At 35.5% G+C, this 17,848-nt stretch overlaps 2 protein-coding genes across 4 annotated transcripts in view; one reads left to right on the top strand and one right to left on the bottom strand.

The window, feature by feature from the left end:
* The window catches only part of sima (HIF-1 transcription factor component sima), a 36,848-nt gene that overhangs the window by 5,348 nt on the left and 13,652 nt on the right, over positions 1-17,848 (bottom strand). For both annotated transcript variants that reach the window (XM_088036325.1, XM_088036318.1), the window contains exons 7-10: positions 13,439-13,586; positions 1,383-1,579; positions 431-654; positions 48-384 (exon numbers count right to left, since the gene is read on the bottom strand). In XM_088036325.1, the coding sequence (XP_087892451.1) occupies positions 48-384; positions 431-654; positions 1,383-1,579; positions 13,439-13,586 (906 nt within the window). The remainder of the gene's footprint in view (positions 1-47; positions 385-430; positions 655-1,382; positions 1,580-13,438; positions 13,587-17,848) is intronic.
* LOC148182004 (uncharacterized) overlaps positions 1-17,848 on the top strand; it is a 24,632-nt gene extending 6,784 nt beyond the window's left edge. The window contains exons 1-3 of one of the 2 annotated variants that reach the window (XM_088036363.1): positions 16,077-17,235; positions 17,281-17,557; positions 17,604-17,848. In XM_088036363.1, the coding sequence (XP_087892489.1) occupies positions 17,104-17,235; positions 17,281-17,557; positions 17,604-17,812 (618 nt within the window). In that variant the 5' untranslated portion in view covers positions 16,077-17,103 and the 3' untranslated portion in view covers positions 17,813-17,848. Of the gene's footprint in view, positions 1-16,076; positions 17,236-17,280; positions 17,558-17,603 lie in introns of those variants that run through there. The other variant, XM_088036371.1, reaches the window with a different exon arrangement.

Raw genomic sequence — 17,848 nt, 5'->3', positions numbered from 1 at the left:
AAAACAACAAAATCAGGAAAACTCCCCCAGAAATCCCACTCGGTTACTTTTCTTGTTGTAAAAATCGTCGATATCGAGTAACTGATCTGAAATCAACCCTCCCCCGTGGTCGTTCGAGCGCGAATGTTTGTTTATCGAAGAACACAGCAACTGCGCCAAACTCGAGCTGCGATCAGGAGAACTCCTCGACTTTTCGTTGCTGTTCCACATGAGATCGTCCGACATCAACAGGGGCAAATCCTCCCCCATGTTCATGTTGATGTACGGCCCTTTGGACACCAAGTCCTCGTCTTCCGTGTGCAAATTCATGAAAGTCGACAGGCGATCTTCGTCGCTCAGCGAGTCGCTCGGACTGTTCAGCGACGGCAAACTGCACTCGGAGTTCTGCAAAAATCCGGTGAAACTCGGCCCCACACTCCACCACTTTTACCTTTGAGAGATTGGGCGACAGCAATTGCGGGGAGTTGTCGTACGAGTCCCGGTACGAAATAAACGGGTCTGTGGGCTCGTCGGCCAACAGCGGCTCGAAAGTGTCTTTCAACAGGAAGTCGTCCAACATCTTGTCGGTGAGGAAGGGGTGGTCGTCCAAGGGCACGCAGACGTCGCCCGCCACCGGAGCCAAATGGGTCAAGTCGTCGGGCTCGTCCTTCAGCACTGCAATAAAAAAAATCACATCAAATCAGGGCACTAGTAAAAACATTACGCGTAGATATTAAATTATTCCATCATGACGGTAGTAATGTCAAGGCTTCGCTGCTATTTATCGACTTAATTACGGATTAGTTCTAATTTTAGACCACGACGAAACAAAGCCAGGAACTTGCCAGGATCATACACGCACATTGATGTTTACACGTCGGAAAAACTGCGAATTTTGCATCCGATCTCATTATGTAACATTCATGTGATTATCTGTAGCAGCGACCTTGCCAGCTTATGCAACTGGGGCCGGAAAAGGGCAAAAACAATACTCCGGCGCAGTGGACAGGTCAAGAACCGAAAATTTTGCGACATCTGCGCTGCATTTTCCGGGCGGTATTATCTATTATTTTCCAAACAAACAACGCGTTCAAACGATGGTATTAATAGACTGTGTAATGACACCTGATAAACTGCGGTTCCGTCGTTTTCGAACCAACTTACATAAGTTTCCAAAGTTATCGCCACGCCACGATAACCTTTAACGAAATAACAAGTAAATACTATCGACTGATAAGGCCGTAATTTGATGGCCCGATCCGAAGACAATATTTTGCCTTGGCGAAACTTTGAAACAATTTAAATATTTGCGCGAGTTTTTATCTCCTAAGCAAACTCCGCTGTCAAGGCCGGCGGAAAACTGCAGCGAATTTCGCGAAAAAACGGCTAATCTAATCACTTACTTGTAATTCCCGGCTCATCCTCGGAGAAGGTCAAGAATCCCTTGTTCATTTCTTCGGTTCTCGGAGCGAAGATCTTGGAAGTGGCGGTGAGAGGCGGTTTCTTGGTCTCCTTTTCGGGCACTTTTTCGCACAGGTTCTCGGTCTTTACCGAAGCCAGTTGCGACAATGAATAAATCTCATCTTTGCATTCGACGCCACTAAAACAAAACTGACTTCGAAGACGGTCTCCACGCACTCGGAAGGTTTCGAAGTTTGATAAACGCACTATCAATCGCGTGATGTAATTCAAGCTTTTTATCTCGCCGATTTGTTCTGAAGTCTCGATACCGACTGATTCAGAGGAGTGCTACCCGGTGGAGCAGTCGCGTGGTTGATCCCCACCAAGACCGAGCCGGTGGGCTATATCTAGAACTCGATGGGTTGACAAGTGAATGTGGATGGCTCATCATTGTTGCTGTACATGACAGGGCTCACGTGACGAGCGTTTATTTAAAAAGGAAACGTTGATGGAGACACGTGATAGGAATTGAGCATTTTCACCGCGTGATTGGGTTTATCTAGATTAGAACACATTTCTAGACTTATCTAAATCATGGTGGACCACTCGGGGATCACAGACGATTCTACTGCAAACGGTTACCAAGCCAAAGGAGAAATATTCCGCGCAATTTTAACAAATTAAACGCAATGCAAAATACGTTAGGACAGACTAATTGCCCAAACAATTAGACAGATGGTGTTAATTGTCTGGCTACATTAGTACTGAAATTAACTGGCAAAATGCAAGGAAAATATTTGCATTACAAGTCGAGGCTTGAATCAAAGCTAAAGAACGGAAACTTTTTCTTCGGCTGTTCAGGTAACTGCAGGAATTTTGTAACATTATGTAATCTTTTGTCAGATGAGATAATCGAATGAAATGTGGCCACTCAAGGGTTTCAACGCAATATTATTGTCTGTCGGTAAAATTTTCCGTTTTAGATAACACGAGAAAATGAATGTCTAGATTAAATAAAAATATTAATTACGCACACGTTATAAAGTAGTGATAAGAAACTCAACCGCAAGTGTTTGATCGTGCTAATCAGTCAATGAATTAAAATCGGATTTTGGATTTTGGATCATCATATTGATAGTGAGAAGCACGATAATCAGTCAATAAATTAAAATAGCGTTTTGGCTTTTTGCGTGACAACAGGCAAAATCACAAAAAAGTAGTAAAAAAATTGAAATTTTAACAAGAAAAGAATAGAAGAAACGGAGGAAGAAATGAGGAAAAAAATCGTAATAAAAAGAAAGATCGTACTAATCTGAAGAATTTATTAAACTTTTTAAAAATCCAGAAAATATACCTGTGGAATTCCGAAAATATAAAAATGAAAATATTCCAAACCAGTCAAACATTCCAGAAGAAGCAGAAGCATATACAGAACTAAACTAAAAAATCGGTAGATTGCAAGAAATACAAGGATTGGAAAATAATACGAAGTATAAATAAATTCTAGGAATAAAGAAAATGCAATAAAATTCTAGGGAAATGTAAAAAAAAACTTAATAAATTAACATGATAAATTTTATAAAACCGTTTTAAGCTTTTTGAAAAACTATTTATCTACAACTAGGGTCCGGCAACATGGTAACCCCCAAAACCTTCTTTAATTTTAAAGACAAAATTTTGAAAATTATCCAAACTATTCTAGTTGACAAAACTTCTTCAAAAAATTTTTATGTTCTATACCAACAATTTATAGGTTCTTTATAATTCGCGACCTGAGAACTATAAGGGTTATAATTACATTTGCATTAAAAGTAAGCTCAAAATCCAGAAAACTGCCAGTTTTTATCAAGATTCAACGGCCAACTCGCAAGAAAACAGCAGAAATCTGCACGAAATCTGCAAAATTGTTAGAGAAATCTGCTTATTTTGATGCTAAATGTCAATTTTTCTTCCATTCTGGCCGTTTTCTGGGTTGGTTCGCAGAGTAGAACTTGTAATCTAAAAAACTACCAGTTTTTATCAAAATTCAACGGCTAAATCGCGAGAAAAGAGCAGAAATCTGCAAAATTCGTAGAGAAATCCGCTTATTTTGATGCTAAATGACGATTTTTCGTACATTTCTGGCCGTTTTCTGGGTTGGATTCGCAGAGTAGAGCTCTTAAATTAAAAATTAAAATGTGTTCACATTATCAGTGATATCTCTTTAATTTATTAGGTATTTATTTAAAAAAATAATGGGATCTATTAATATCATTTTGTTTTTTTAAAGTATTAATTTACTTCTTTTTATTACTTGATAGAAAATGTTTAAGAAAAATCGCAAAACAATTTAAATTCTCACAAAAATCACTTATTAGAACCTTACAATTTTCAGGTTCCGAATTATTACAATTATCTTTTTATTTTAAGATAAAAATCATTTAAAAGCTAATTCTTTAGATTCCAGAGGGTGTTAAATAGAGCGTATGTAGAAACAACTCAATAAAATCTGTGCCTGAAAATCCAGAAGAAGAATTTAAACAATCTAATGACTAAGATTTTAAATTCATAAATCGATCTAAAGACTGACAAAGGATTCAAGGCATTCACTAAATCAACAGAACCGGGAAAATCTGAGAAATTCCAAAAGTGAGAGTAATCTGAAGACAATCTCAACGTCTGTATAATGAGAAGTAATCGACAGGAATCGATCAAACTGAAAAATTCGAAAAAAAAGAATCCAAAGAATTTAATAATCCAAGGAATCGAAAAAGAGCAAGGAATTCAAAGATGGATGTGTAAAGGATCTAAGGAAACAAATAATACCAAAAAACACATCCAAAAAACCGAAAAAGAAACCTGAAGAATCAATATTTTTGTCTCTTCACTTCAAGAAAAAAATATTTAAATTTGTTTGTCTTTAATTGTCATTCTAACACATTAATTTTCAGCAAAACGAGTCCGAATAATTGAAACAACGTGCAGAATCACAAAAGCAAAAAAATAAAATGACCAAGTAAAAGAAATTCTTCAGAAGTAAACTTAAGAAATGCGAAGGATCTAAGACATACGCATAACTACAATTCTGGGAAAACTAAACGAGAGTAAAAACCAAAAGAGAGAATGGGGGACAGATTCCAAGCCCGCAAGTAAAAGAACAACAGGTGAAAAGAAATCTCCGCATAAACTCGTAAAGAAAAACAGGTTTTTTACCATAAATAAAACCAGAAGTCAAAAAACACATTCCCGAGATTCTCACACCTAAGAAGATTATCCCACAAATCATTCTAATATTTTTTCCCACCGCTTTCACTGCATCTCTGCCCACCGGAAATGCCGAACTCAACAAGAATTAATAACCCAAGTCCCTCCAGAAGCAACTGCATCCAGACGAAATCGTCCACTTCAAATTGCCAGTATTAGACCCACCGTGAGGGTAGTCAATTGAAGTTGATTATGCCTTGTAATATGACGACACCATTTCTATTTGGCCATTAAAACGTCACATGAATTTATTAACCCACGACGCATCTGTCTTAATTAAACCACTTGAAGAGAGCGGCGTTAAATCTGGATGCGAGTGGTTTTTGCACTTTTCTCGTGTTTATTAGAGATATAATTTCATGCAGGAGAGATCGTTAAAGGAGTTATCACGACACCATCATCATTAAATACACGCGATAAAACGATAATTAATTCGATAAAAAGAAAAGTGGTGTTATTGGTACTGATAGAGAACATAATAACGTGTCGGTACCCACTGGTGACGAGTGTGTACACAATTCGTGTTATTATGGAGACAGCGAACAAGAGCGAGTTATCTAAAATCAATATTTATGGAATGACCCACATGGATTGTAATTGTGTCAATTTCGCAAGTGCATTTTTCCTCGTGATAATCACAGATGCACCACCATCACAGAGATGATTGATGACCTTGTTGTGCTAATTACTGAATACTATGTTACTCCAGTTCTGCTCAAGTTGAATCGTAAATAATAAAGTCTCGACGTTGCGTAATTCCCCAATAAAGGAAATGCCATGCGAATTATCACGTGTCGTACGTAACGGTCATGTTCAAAGATAAAAGCAATGAATCTCACATAAATTTGTCGTAAAATGGCAACTATTAACAGTCTTTATGAGAATTAATTGCTTATTAGACGCCGCGCAAATGCAGTTTTCGCTGCAAGACCTAAAAACAACAACAACAGCTGACTCCACTATATTATTCCGTTCGGTACTCGAATCAAACATCCCTTCCAATTTTCTCTGTCTGTTTCGTATCGATTTCGCCGGGGGCTGCGCGAATCATAACCTTGAACTTCCTCTCTAAATTTAACCCTCTCGTACCCCCAAATCAGCTGTTTGGAGGAAACAAAACACACCGAAAAGAATGGTGGAGGCGCCGGACAAAATTAAGACAAACTATTTAGTTTACGAGTTGGTTTGGCTCGAAATAACCACTCATCACCATCGAGTGCCAAATGACGCATTTGTAGAAATTCCGACACAAAGAGATGGTACCGCTTGATTTTATTATGTAATTTTACTTATCTCTGCAACGTCACAACACGACAAGGTCAGGGACCAACGAAATGGAGTTTGTTTATCAGCGAAATTGTGAGTTTTTTCGTACCAATTAACGCCGCTAACAAGCTCTAAAATAACTAGTGAACGCGGAAAAAAATAAATAAAAACGTTAAACAACGTGACGCGGATCCGCGAAAATTGTCAGTACCGCCTCGTCTATGATTGCAATCAGCGTCTTTCCTTGAATACTAATGCGAAAACGTATCAATTTGTACTAAGTAACAATAACAAACCAATAAATTTCCTGACAACATGAAAAATATATGTTCCACATAGCCAAGGTAAATTACTGTTTAGTCATGAAACTTAAATGATAGTCATCAGACACTTAACATAAACGTAGTATTCTCATAGCAATAAATTTTTAATGCGCGAAAACAATACTTGTGTTACATAACTCGAACCTTCCGGAGAGTGGAAACCTCCAACCGAAAGGAAAACACAGTTTTCCTCGAAAGTTGGACTTAAATTGGTCTTACTGGCGTGTCAAGTCATGGCGAAAAAATCCAAACAGACACCTCGTTCTTTGAATCGATCCTGCCGCTATCACAAATCATGGAAAACTTTTACGGTACTAGAAATATGAATGGGCACGATTAGGAAGCTCGACGTCGACGTCAATGGCTGAAACACAACAACTAGAATGAGGGTAGAAAGTGAAACCCCTTACAAGGGATGGAGAGACCGGCGCGCGTCGAGTTTCAGTGGGGGGTGCTTTCGTCCCGACAATGCTCCAAAGTGCAACGTTGTGCAACCAGGATGTGATACAGCAAAAACGGGTATGGAAACCGCAGGTTATGCAAATCGGATTGCTCACACGCGAAGGAAAAGTCCCGAATTTCATCCTGGCGCGACAGATGCTGCGTTTATCTCGGCACATATTTTAACAATCATGAGTCAATTGCTATGACTTTTATAACCTTTATTTATGAGTATTTTTCTCTTGTTTTAACGAGGTCGCAAACGCGGGCTCAAAATTGTGAGACATAAAGTCGGAGAAATATTGGGAGTTTTTTGAGGGGCTATTAGCCCAAATTGGCGGACCGACCGACTGCGATTAAGATTCAAAACATTTTCATGGCATTTTTGACACTCATTTGCGACAGGAAAATCATCTTTTGAAGTCTATGCAGTAAAACGTAACTTTTAGAATATGTAGTTGATTTTATTTTGCTAGTTAGCATCATTGCATTGTTAGTTTAGGTTGCAAAATGTCCACCCAAAATCACGAATTTTCCATCGTGTAATCCGTACTGTTGCAAATGTTGCAATGATGGTTTTGTGTGAGTTGGGTTTTGGGGTACAAAAGACGATCGTGTAAGTTCTGCCGATGAAATGTGCAAATGTATCAAAATTTGCACTTCGCACTAATTAATTAATCGATAATCGCTCTAAATTTTATTTTTTGATTCCTAAAATTGGAAAAAATACGAAACTAAATCTAGAATAATAGAAATTTTTAGTTTGTCCGGAAATAAAAAATTAAAAAAAATTGTTTTTGGTTCTAAATTTGTTTTATTAATAAAGTTAGTAAACTTATCAAAAGTGTTAATGACTCCAAATTACATTCTAAAATTCCTAAAATTAAAGAAATACGAAACTAAATCTAGAGTAATATTTTTTTTTAAATCGTCCAAAAAAAAATAATTTAAAATTACTTTTTAGTTTTAATTTTTTTTATTTAGCAAATTTAGTAAAATTTTCAAAAGTGTTAAAGACTCCAAATTTCATTCTAAAATTCCCAAAATTGGAGCAAATACGAAACTAAATCTAGAATAATAGAAATCTTTAGTTCGTCAAAAAAAATTCTAAAAAAAATTGTTTCTAGTTCTAAAACTTTGAGATTTGTCGGAGTTAATCAGCGTGTCAAAAATTGTTCTTAATTTCATTCTTGAATTCCTAAAATTAAGAAAATACGAAACAAAATCTAGAATAATATCAATTTTTAATTCGTCCAAAAAGAAAAATTGCTAAAAAATTTATATCTGGTTCTTATTTTTTTTTTATTTAGCCAAGTTAGTAAACTTATCCAAAGTGTTAAAGACTCCAAATTTCATTCTAAGATTCCTAAAATTGAAGAAAATACGAAACTAAATCTAGATATGTAATAGAAATCTTTAGTTCGTCAAAAATAAATCTAAAAAAATTGTTTCTTGTTGTAAAACTTTAAGATTTGTCAGAGTTAATAAGTTTGTCAAAAATAGTAATTGCTTTAAATTTCATTCTTGAATTCCTAAAATTGAAGAAAATACGAAATTAAATCTAGAATCATAAAAAATTTTAGTTTTTCTGGAAATAAAAAAATGTATCTCTGGTTCTAAACTTACTATTTTTAGCTAAATAAGTAAACTTATCAAATTAAAGTAATCTTAATACACAACAAATCTCATGTAAAAATGGACAAATGTCAAACCGTAGGGAATAATGATGCCAACCTTGACATCCTAAAATTTCCAAAGCTAATTCATCAAAATTGCAACTTTAAATAAAAAATAACAAAATGACATTTGCCACCTAAATCAATGTGAATTCGTGTGCCGTTGTAGAAGCCAATGACCTTCGAAAATAATAAAAGTAAACTAATTAAGTAAAGTTATAACAAAAATTTAAAGGAAAACATTTCAGTTTAAATTAATCTCCAATTGTTCAGTTTTAATGCTGTACTACCAACCTATGTCCCTACTGATAAAACTTCCATAAATAATTCCAAATAATCCAATGAAAAAAATAAATAAATATTTTTGTAGAACCATCAGAAATGAAAATTTGGCATGAAAAAGTCGTCCGTCAAGTCCCAATAAAATTTTAAATTTATAATTCTTCGCAGTTGTTTTAGAACCTGCATCCAATTTCTTATAAATTAGCAAAAAGAAAGTAGGAATGTAAAATATAAGCAATATATGACTATGAAATCGGCAAAGAAGCAGTCACGAATGGAAGTTCCTGCCCGTAATTTTCCGCAGAAATTCCAATCAATTTTCCGAAGCACATCAAAAGGCGGAAAACTCCACCCAACTCCAACCACAGCTGTTGATAACAGAAAAAAAAACAATTTCACAACAACGTCATAAATAAATCTCGGCCATAAATCAGCGTTTAAAACAAATCTGTTTATCCAAAATCCGATTTGAGCGTGCCAAAAAATAAAAATACCTTCCCTTATGATAAGTGCGTATTTTTAAAGATTCCATTCATTAAACTGAGGCGATAAAATGCACTAAATTGCCCCATAATCCCGAGATTTGGCAAATTTCCATCTACATAACTTATTCTTCGCTTCGTTTGCGATTTCACTATCTTTCTCAATTACTTCCCAGAAAAGGAGTGTGGGAGCAAAAGTAACGACTCTCCCGTTTTGTACAATTAATTGGAAGCTGTTGACGGGCAATAATTTCCTCGCTTTGAAACAATTTCAAAACGGAGAAAAATGTAGGACACACCTCTCGCCCCAAGTTTAACGACCTCCGAGTAGTCTACTATCAGTCTGCACAACTTTCAATTCGATAAGTCATGGCATAGCCCAGAAACGTGACGCAAGTCAGGTGCGTGCTGCGGAAGGTGTGTCCTCAAACCATGACCACAGACGCAACAAGAGGCGCTCGTTGTGCAATGTTGAAAAAATTTTGAAAGTTGCGCTATAACAGTTCCACACGAACTAAAATTGATACATTAAAAACTAAAACATCTGGCAGAAACAAAATTTTGTTAAAAATCGAATATACAGGGTGTCCGGAAAGTCGCGCACCACCGTGAAACTGTAACATCGAACAATGCCATAGATCACCGGAAAAATGTTTAAAAAAATCTGTCTTTAATTTCTCGAGATATGATGAGTTGAAGAGACAAAGTTTGATGCAAAAATTAACGATTTTTGTGCAATAATTTTACGTTCAAATGAATTTGCTACTTAAAGAACATTTTCTTGTAAGAATTCTTGTAAAAATCTTGTAAGAAATGCCGGAAAAGTGTTAACAAAATTTTTAAATCAACAATCTCGATCAGTGTGGCATCGTTCACGTGAAACCATAGTTACATTTCTCGTTCATGAGCCGACCTGACTAACGCCAACAATACAACAGCAACGTTACTATGGCTTTGAATACTGGAAATTTAAATTATAGGGGGGTACAGTTCTGCAATGTTGCCATTTTCCGAATTTTCTTTTGCTCTTCCTGCGAAAACAGAGAGTCTGGAATTTTTTTTTTAACATTTTTTTGGTACTCTGGGGACCACCCAATTACCCTCTTTCAAGGTGTTGCGTCACTTCCGGACACCTGTATAAATCTTAAAATAACCAAAACCATGAACGTTTGAATTGTTTGCTACTAAATACTTTAAATAACCACCTTCTTTTAACTACTCCTCCGTTTATCTACTTTAATTAAATTTTTCACTTCACTTATTATATTAAAATCCTCGAATGTCATAGTTATAGTACTAATATTGTCAAAATTACAAATTTTATAAAAAGTTTTCTAAAATTTTTGCTTCGTTTAATTTTTTTTTTAATTTTTTTTATTAGTATAATTTTGCGATTTAGTGGAGATAATAAACACATTAAAAATACTAAAATCCCCGAATGTCATAATTGTAGCTGTAAAATTGTCAAAATTACAAATTTTACAAAAAGTTGTCTGAAATTTTTGCTTCGTTTGAACATGAAAATTTTTAAAATTTGTTATTTATTCTACAATTTTGCGATTTGGTGGAGATAACTCTTTTTGCTATTTTATTTTCATTTTTTAGCAGTTTAATAAGCGTGTCAAAAATAGTTAACGCCCTAAATTTCATTCTTGAATTCCTAAAATTGAAAAAAATACGAAACTAAATCTAGAAATAATAGAAATAATAGAAATATTTTTAGTTCGTCCAAAAAAAATTCTAAAAAGTTTATATCTGGTTCTAATTTTTTTTATTTAGCCAAATTAGTAAACTTATCAAGTGTTAAAGACTTCATTTCATTCTAAAATTTCTAAAGTTGGAAAAAAATACGACAGTAAAAAACTGGTATTTTGTTTTCGAACAAGGGATTTTGAATTATTCATTGCCCGAAATTGTGATAATTTATAAATAAAAATATTCAAAACAATATACAGGGTGTTCAAAAAATGGCGGACCAACTATTCACTACGTGAATCTTCAGATAATAACTAGTAGCTAAATTAAGTTTTTTCAATTATTGAGTGCTTCGTTGGAAATCTACAGCCACTTAAAGGGGCGCTAATTATGGCACAAATTTTTCCTTATAATGAACTCAAGGTTTACAAAATTCTACTAGAGTTCATGTTTTGGGTGATATTTACATACCTAAATGCCTTGAATGCCTTAAATGTTGATGCAAAACGTTATTTTGCACTTTTAAAATTCAACTCAAAAACGCAAAATTAATCTGGCAACATTTCACTTCAAGAATTCAGTAATTAATTGTTGCCTAGTGCCTGACAATGACCATTTTTTTAAGAAAAGTCAAAGGTGTCACAAACTAGAGTTTATTTCTCTAATGATGTATAATTTTGCTGAATATACCGACACGTGAAGGAAACAGTCGAGAAGCAGTAAGGGGCAGTAAGGCTTGTGAATTTTCTAACTGGCAAATTCCCTCCAAGAATACTTTTCAACGAGTTTATCAACAGGTACGTGGGACGGGCCGATTGGAACCAAATTTATCAGGATCTTGGAGGACCCAGGACTATTCGCACACCAAGAAGAGAACAAATGGTTCTTGATCTGCTTTGTGACTTTTACTGGTCAAGTGTTATCAAAATTAATTGCAAACCATAGTAACCAATTACATGATTTATTAATAATTGTAGCTACCAAAGTGTTGCTCTGGTCTCAAAATTATACTCCTAATAATTACCGAAAGAATTGAACACTGTTGCCGTTTTTCGCAATATTTAAAGTTATTTTGCTCCCTTACATAGCTTCAAATAAAAATTTTAAACAGCATTTCCAATTCACAGCGTCTTAGAGTTTGACGTTCTTATCAGTTGGTCCGCTATTTTTTGAACATCCTGTATGTATGTAGATAGAAGTTACTCCTATTGTTTTTTGTACTGTTATCTTGAGAGGTAAATTTTATACTTTTCTATTGAAATAGAATAATAAAAAATTAACACATTAAATTATAAACATTATTTTTTTATACTCGAATTTTTAAAGGTTTGGAAAATTTGCTTTTCCTTACTTTGCGACTTTGGTGTGTTTTTCGTAGTTTAGACTACAGTTGTTATAAATAACTAAAACAAAAACCGTCAATAACTCCAGAAGCTAGACAAAATTAAAAAATAAAGCAACTCAACAAATTTATTCACTTTCAGGATTACTATTTTTTGCTACAGAGAAGGCTATAAACAAATTTTGGTAAAATGGTTCATATTCAGATTTTATTAATCTTTGGATGAAACCATCATGCTTTTGCTTGGGCCTCTTAAATAAAACTCTGAGTTGTGATACTCTTCCATAAAACAACCGTGGCATTTTAGTTTATGCAATAAAAACAAAAGTGGGTTTAATGTTATAATAAAGAAAAATATTGCATTTAATTAGTATTATTATAAAACACAGCCTCTGTTCCTTGTCATTCCAGAACTCTTTGAAATTTGTAATTTTTTTGAGTTGTGATAGTCTTGTACTCATAGTGCGATATAGAATTGCTGTATAATACGTCAATGGACGAAACATAAAAAGTTCGATAAAACACTTTGGCGCGGTGCCACCGTTTCGTAACTTGAACGGGGACCACTGACCCAATACGTGCGGATAATTTCGCGAACGACACCACCAAGGACGCATTCTCGAGAGACTCGAGTTACCGGTGGTGTAGAGCCGCCCCCGGGAGCGGCGGTAATCGAGTGATTACGTAAACACGCAGGTAAACATCTGTGACTTTCTTGGCGCTTTATTTTTAAATTTGATATTTTCGGATCGACTTGGTGACATTGAACACTATTTCGGAAACGCGCAACTTGTTTACAATAATATTCACTTCAGTTACATAAGCGAAGAATGGCCATCAAATCGGACAACGTTTGCTGCATTTCGGAAGAAGTCATTACTTGCGGTATTTCTGTCTTGTTGCTATTTATACTCCTCTGATGCAGTTGTCAGACACAGATAGAACAGAACCATTTGCCAAAGTTACAAAACAGCTGCGTGGTAAATAAATTCCGTGCCCGCAAGTGAAAACTCTTTTTTCCGCCCCTGTACCAATTACTGTAATTACAACCCAATCAGTGCGGCCTACTTCGCCGATTAAAGAATTTCTTTCGCAAGGTTTCGCTCCGTGGCGTCATGTGTAAAGTGAGCACCCATCAATCTAGAATTCCATCCATCAAACGCAAGAGAATTCGAAACCTTCCGGAAAAAGTGGAGACCGCGGTAGACAACCAACTCTACACTAAATCGTTAAAGCATCGCACTTACCTGCTCGAACTAAACTCATCAACACGTCACAACGTCGCGGATAATAAAAATCTGGACTTACCTTATGACGTAGTTGACGCAGACGACGCTCTGGGGCTTCATGGTCTTGGCGTCGTTGATCAAAGTGGCTTGGGTGAGCACCCAGACGTAGCCGCCGGTTTTGGCCAGGAAGCGGTAGCGATTGGTTTCGCATTGTCCTTTGGAAAACACTGAAACGAAGGAAAAGTTGAGGAAAACTCCGTCGATAAATTCATTGTTTTATATGAACCGCAGTAAAAGTGAAATGAAAACAGAGTTCACAGCCAAAGTACTTCATTAACAATTTTAGGTGACACGGCGTCAGAACACTGCCCCGGGTCAACTCCCTACTGCCAACGGCTGTTTTACGATCATTTTATGTCTTGGAATAAAACTGAAAAATCAGCGTCAAGTCAGCAGTTTTCCGAGGGTCAGTGTTCGAAAATGGCGCCGTTTCCTCGAATCGTCTCCTCATAATAAACCATGTTTGAAATTACAGTTGGGGACAAAGGACGATTTTCAGGAAATTCACCCCGAGACAATTTTCCAGTGGGATTACAAGCCGACAACATCTTGATTGGACGAAGCGATTTCGGCTGGGCGTTCGGCCTTAAATGATTTAAATCTGAAAGTGAATTTGAAAAATCGCCCGATTTTCTACTTAAATCACGCGGCAGTCTTTTATTACCGGCGTTTCTATGAATACAAAGTGGCGGCTTTTATTCCCTTCTTCAAATATAACAATTCGCCCGGAAGAGACCGACGATTCTCGTCAAAATAATTTCCAAACACGCAGACTAAGTAATGTTCCCGGCTGCTTTATCCTTAATTAAAATCTTCCAACTTTATCCCCGGATTGGGAGTAATTCAGTCAATAGCGACACCGTTCGACATGCGAAACTCTCGGGAAAATGACATTTTCCGCCTAACAAACCACTTAGAAGACACGAAAAGGTCGTAAAATACAAGCACCAAAATCTCGAATTTTATTATTTAGCACACCTTTGCATGAAATCATTGCTATTTGTTAGCACAATGTGCTTCATTATGAGTAACTTAATCAAATACGAATGTGTACATTTCTTGATAAAGATAATCAAATGAAACATTTTCGCGCATTTCTTTTGTCGTACGAAACAACTGACAATAAATAGTGACGAAAACGGCCAATTTTTGTTGCAAATTCTTCGGGGAGTAATAATAGAGTTCGAGTTAAACACGATAGCGTTTTACGGGCGTACTTTAGATAACTTCACAGCAAAAATTCTGTACGACGGCGCCGATAAACTCGCGGGAAATGGCGTTGTCTTAGGATGGGAAAGAAATCCTTCGAAAACTCATCTGTCGTCTTGCAGTAAAAAGATATTCTTAACTCGTTTCATTTTAATGCCTTTATTCTTCCTAAATTTTTTCGTTTTTTAGAGTTTTCCGTTTAAAAAATATTTCTTTTAAATTTTCTTTGTTTTCTTTTTCTTGGAGATGTCTTCGTCTGACAAGTGTTTTCTTATTCGCTTTCCTTTTGCCATTCTGTTCAAGTATTTAAGGAATCTTTTTAATCAGTTTTTGCTTCATCTTTAATTTTCTAGTTTTTGGATTATTTCCTTTTAAAATTTTCAGCCATTTCGCTCCTTTTACTTTTTAAGGTTTGAAGATTCTTCCGACACCACTTTAAAGCTTCTGATATCTCAAATTACTGGGCCGAGACTTCTTTTACTCAAAAGATTCCACAGTGAAGAGAATTTTAGAGAATTCCAATAAATAATCCAACAAAATCTCGAAAGGTTGAAGGCAATCTCAAAATATCTCAAGAAAGCTCTCGAGCTAAAGAAACCTATAGAAAGAACTCCGAAAATCTAAAAAAATTGAAAATTCTGAAGGCTGGAAGAATGCTATGAACTGGAGGATCCAATTATCCTAAGGAATTCCAATAGGCTCTAGTTGTTTTAGGACGGTTATAAACTTTACCAAATTTCAAAATTTTAGAACAAATAACAAAAATTTTAGAACTTTCTATTCATGGGGCAAACGGAAAATTGTTAAAATTTCAAAATAAATTTATAACTCTGATAATCGTGATACTATAAAAATAAAATTTGAAAGCTTTCGTTGTTTCGAATGGCTTATAAAGTCTACCAAGTTTCAAAATTTTAGAACAAGAAACAAGAATTTTAGAAATTTTTATTGCTGAGCAAAGGCAAAATTGTTAAAATTTGGAAATAAATTCCATAACACTGCCACACGTGATGCGATAATAATAAAATTTGAAGGCTTTGGTTGTTTTGACACGCTTATAAAGTCTACCAAGTTTCAAAATTTTAGAACAAAAAACAAAAATTTTTGAAATTTTTATTGTTGAGGGAACGCAAAATCGTCAGAATTTGAAAATAAATTCCATAACTCTGATAATCGTGATGCTATTCCAATAAAATTTGAAAGCATTAGTTATTCAACACGCTATAAACTCTGACAAATTTTAAAAATTTAGAGCAAGAAACACAATTTTAAAAAAAATATATTGATGGGGCAAACTTGGAAATAAATTTTATAACTCTGATAATCGTGGTGCTATAACAGTAAAATTCTGCCAAATTTGGATTTTGTAGAACAAAAAACAACAATTTTAGATTTTTTTTTATGGGGCGATAATCGAGAAGTTGAATGAAATGTTACTTGCTTTGACATGCTTATAAATTATGAAAATATGCGTAGAAACCTTCAAGAATCTCCAAAATTCTTTTTTAACAGTTTATTTTTGTTTCTCCTTCTTTTTCGAAGCTTAATTAATCACTTTTTCGTCTAAAGCTCCCATCTCAACATTTTCTTTTTAAACCGAACATGAATATAAAACAGAATAAGCTCCAGATAATCACCATCCCCTTCTTCAAACGACATTTACGCATTTCCCGCCCCCCAAAACTCATGATTAAGGCGAACATTCCGCTCTACATGCAAATAAAACAGCACTTGTCCCAAATTACGCAACATCCACCAAAAAACCTCAATTTACATTTTTACAACCCTCCAACCGCGCAACATAATAAAAACCAGTAAATCCCACAAAAAACAATCTCATAGTTCAACAACATCGTCTGCAATTTAAATCGAGTCCGTCAGATAATTTGATAAACCTGAATTTCGAAATCCTATTGTGTTCTTTTATCGTAATTTAAACAGTGCGTAATAATGCAAGCAATAATTCTGATACAAGCGGAAGCAGTTTATGACATAAATACAATCTCCGTGAAAATTTCGGGAAAGAAGACGCTCGATTTATCACAATTTCGACCGAAATGCGCCGTTTGGAGCCGAGGCGAGTGTGGGATAAAGAAAATATGTTCACATATTGTGGGAATAAAGAATTCTGCACCTTTTCAAAGAGCATTTAATACTGTCGGGAACGCGAACATTTGTTCTATTCACTGTCAAAACTCGAAATAAAAAAGTTATCTGACTGAAAAGAATGTCAGCGAATTTAAAACTCAAAAAAAAGTTGTTTTTCACGCCGGTTTTGGTATTTACAACTATGAAAACTTTGCACACGCCTAATACTTGCATACATAGTTACTATTCTTCCGAACATAAAAATTGTAATATTGACTAAACTTAATTGTGTCACAAAGAGACTGTACTTAATACCTCCACGTATTAACAAACAAGATAACCCCTGTATATAAACCAAGTGAGCCCCAGGTCGTTGCAACAAACAAAATGAATTTCCTCACAGTCGGATCATTCATGTTATGTGCGCTGACTTTAGTTTCCGCCGGAGAACTAAACTTTACAACAACTTGCGAGTCTTACAATGTATCGACAGCTAGTACTAACATATCGAGCGCCGATGTAAGTACCGTTTATGTGTGATTTTTTATGAATTTTCCGTTTCAGATCACGGGGAAATGGTACGTGAGGAGCACTTATGGAGAGAAGCAAAACTGCAGTACTTATGAGATCAGTCTATCGAGCAACGGCAGTAATCCTGCTAACTATACAGTGAAGTACCACCATAAAGAGCAGGTAGACCTGTTTTCACTGATTGTCCCCGCGAATTCCAGCAATGTAACGAAGCACGAAGGAGGTGAACCCAAAGACACGAGAATTTTCACGACAAGCGACACTTTAGTGATTTGGTCTTGTGTTCCACAGGATGTGACTTCCTCAAGACGTAAGTTACAACAGTCATCATTCTTTTATTCAACTTATTCTTGTAGAATCTCTGGTGGTTTTGTCAAGGAACGGCAGCACGTTGGTGAACGCAACTATGGAGAGTCTTGGGTTTAATAAAACGGAGTTGAATCCCGTCGATCAGACAGGTTGTGATAATAAATCTGGTAATGATAATAAATCTGGTACTACAATGATCCAACAATCAGTTTTGGTTTTGGTCGTGGCTCTCGCGCTGCTTCAATTCCAGTTGTAACATTAATTTGTATATATTTTTTCAATAAAACATGTC

This window comes from Gnatocerus cornutus, chromosome 1, assembly GCF_029298725.1.
Source record: "Gnatocerus cornutus isolate USDA-ARS CGAHR chromosome 1, icGnaCorn1.1, whole genome shotgun sequence".
NCBI lineage: Eukaryota > Metazoa > Arthropoda > Insecta > Coleoptera > Tenebrionidae > Gnatocerus > Gnatocerus cornutus.
This window is presented reverse-complemented; position numbering and strand designations above follow the sequence as displayed.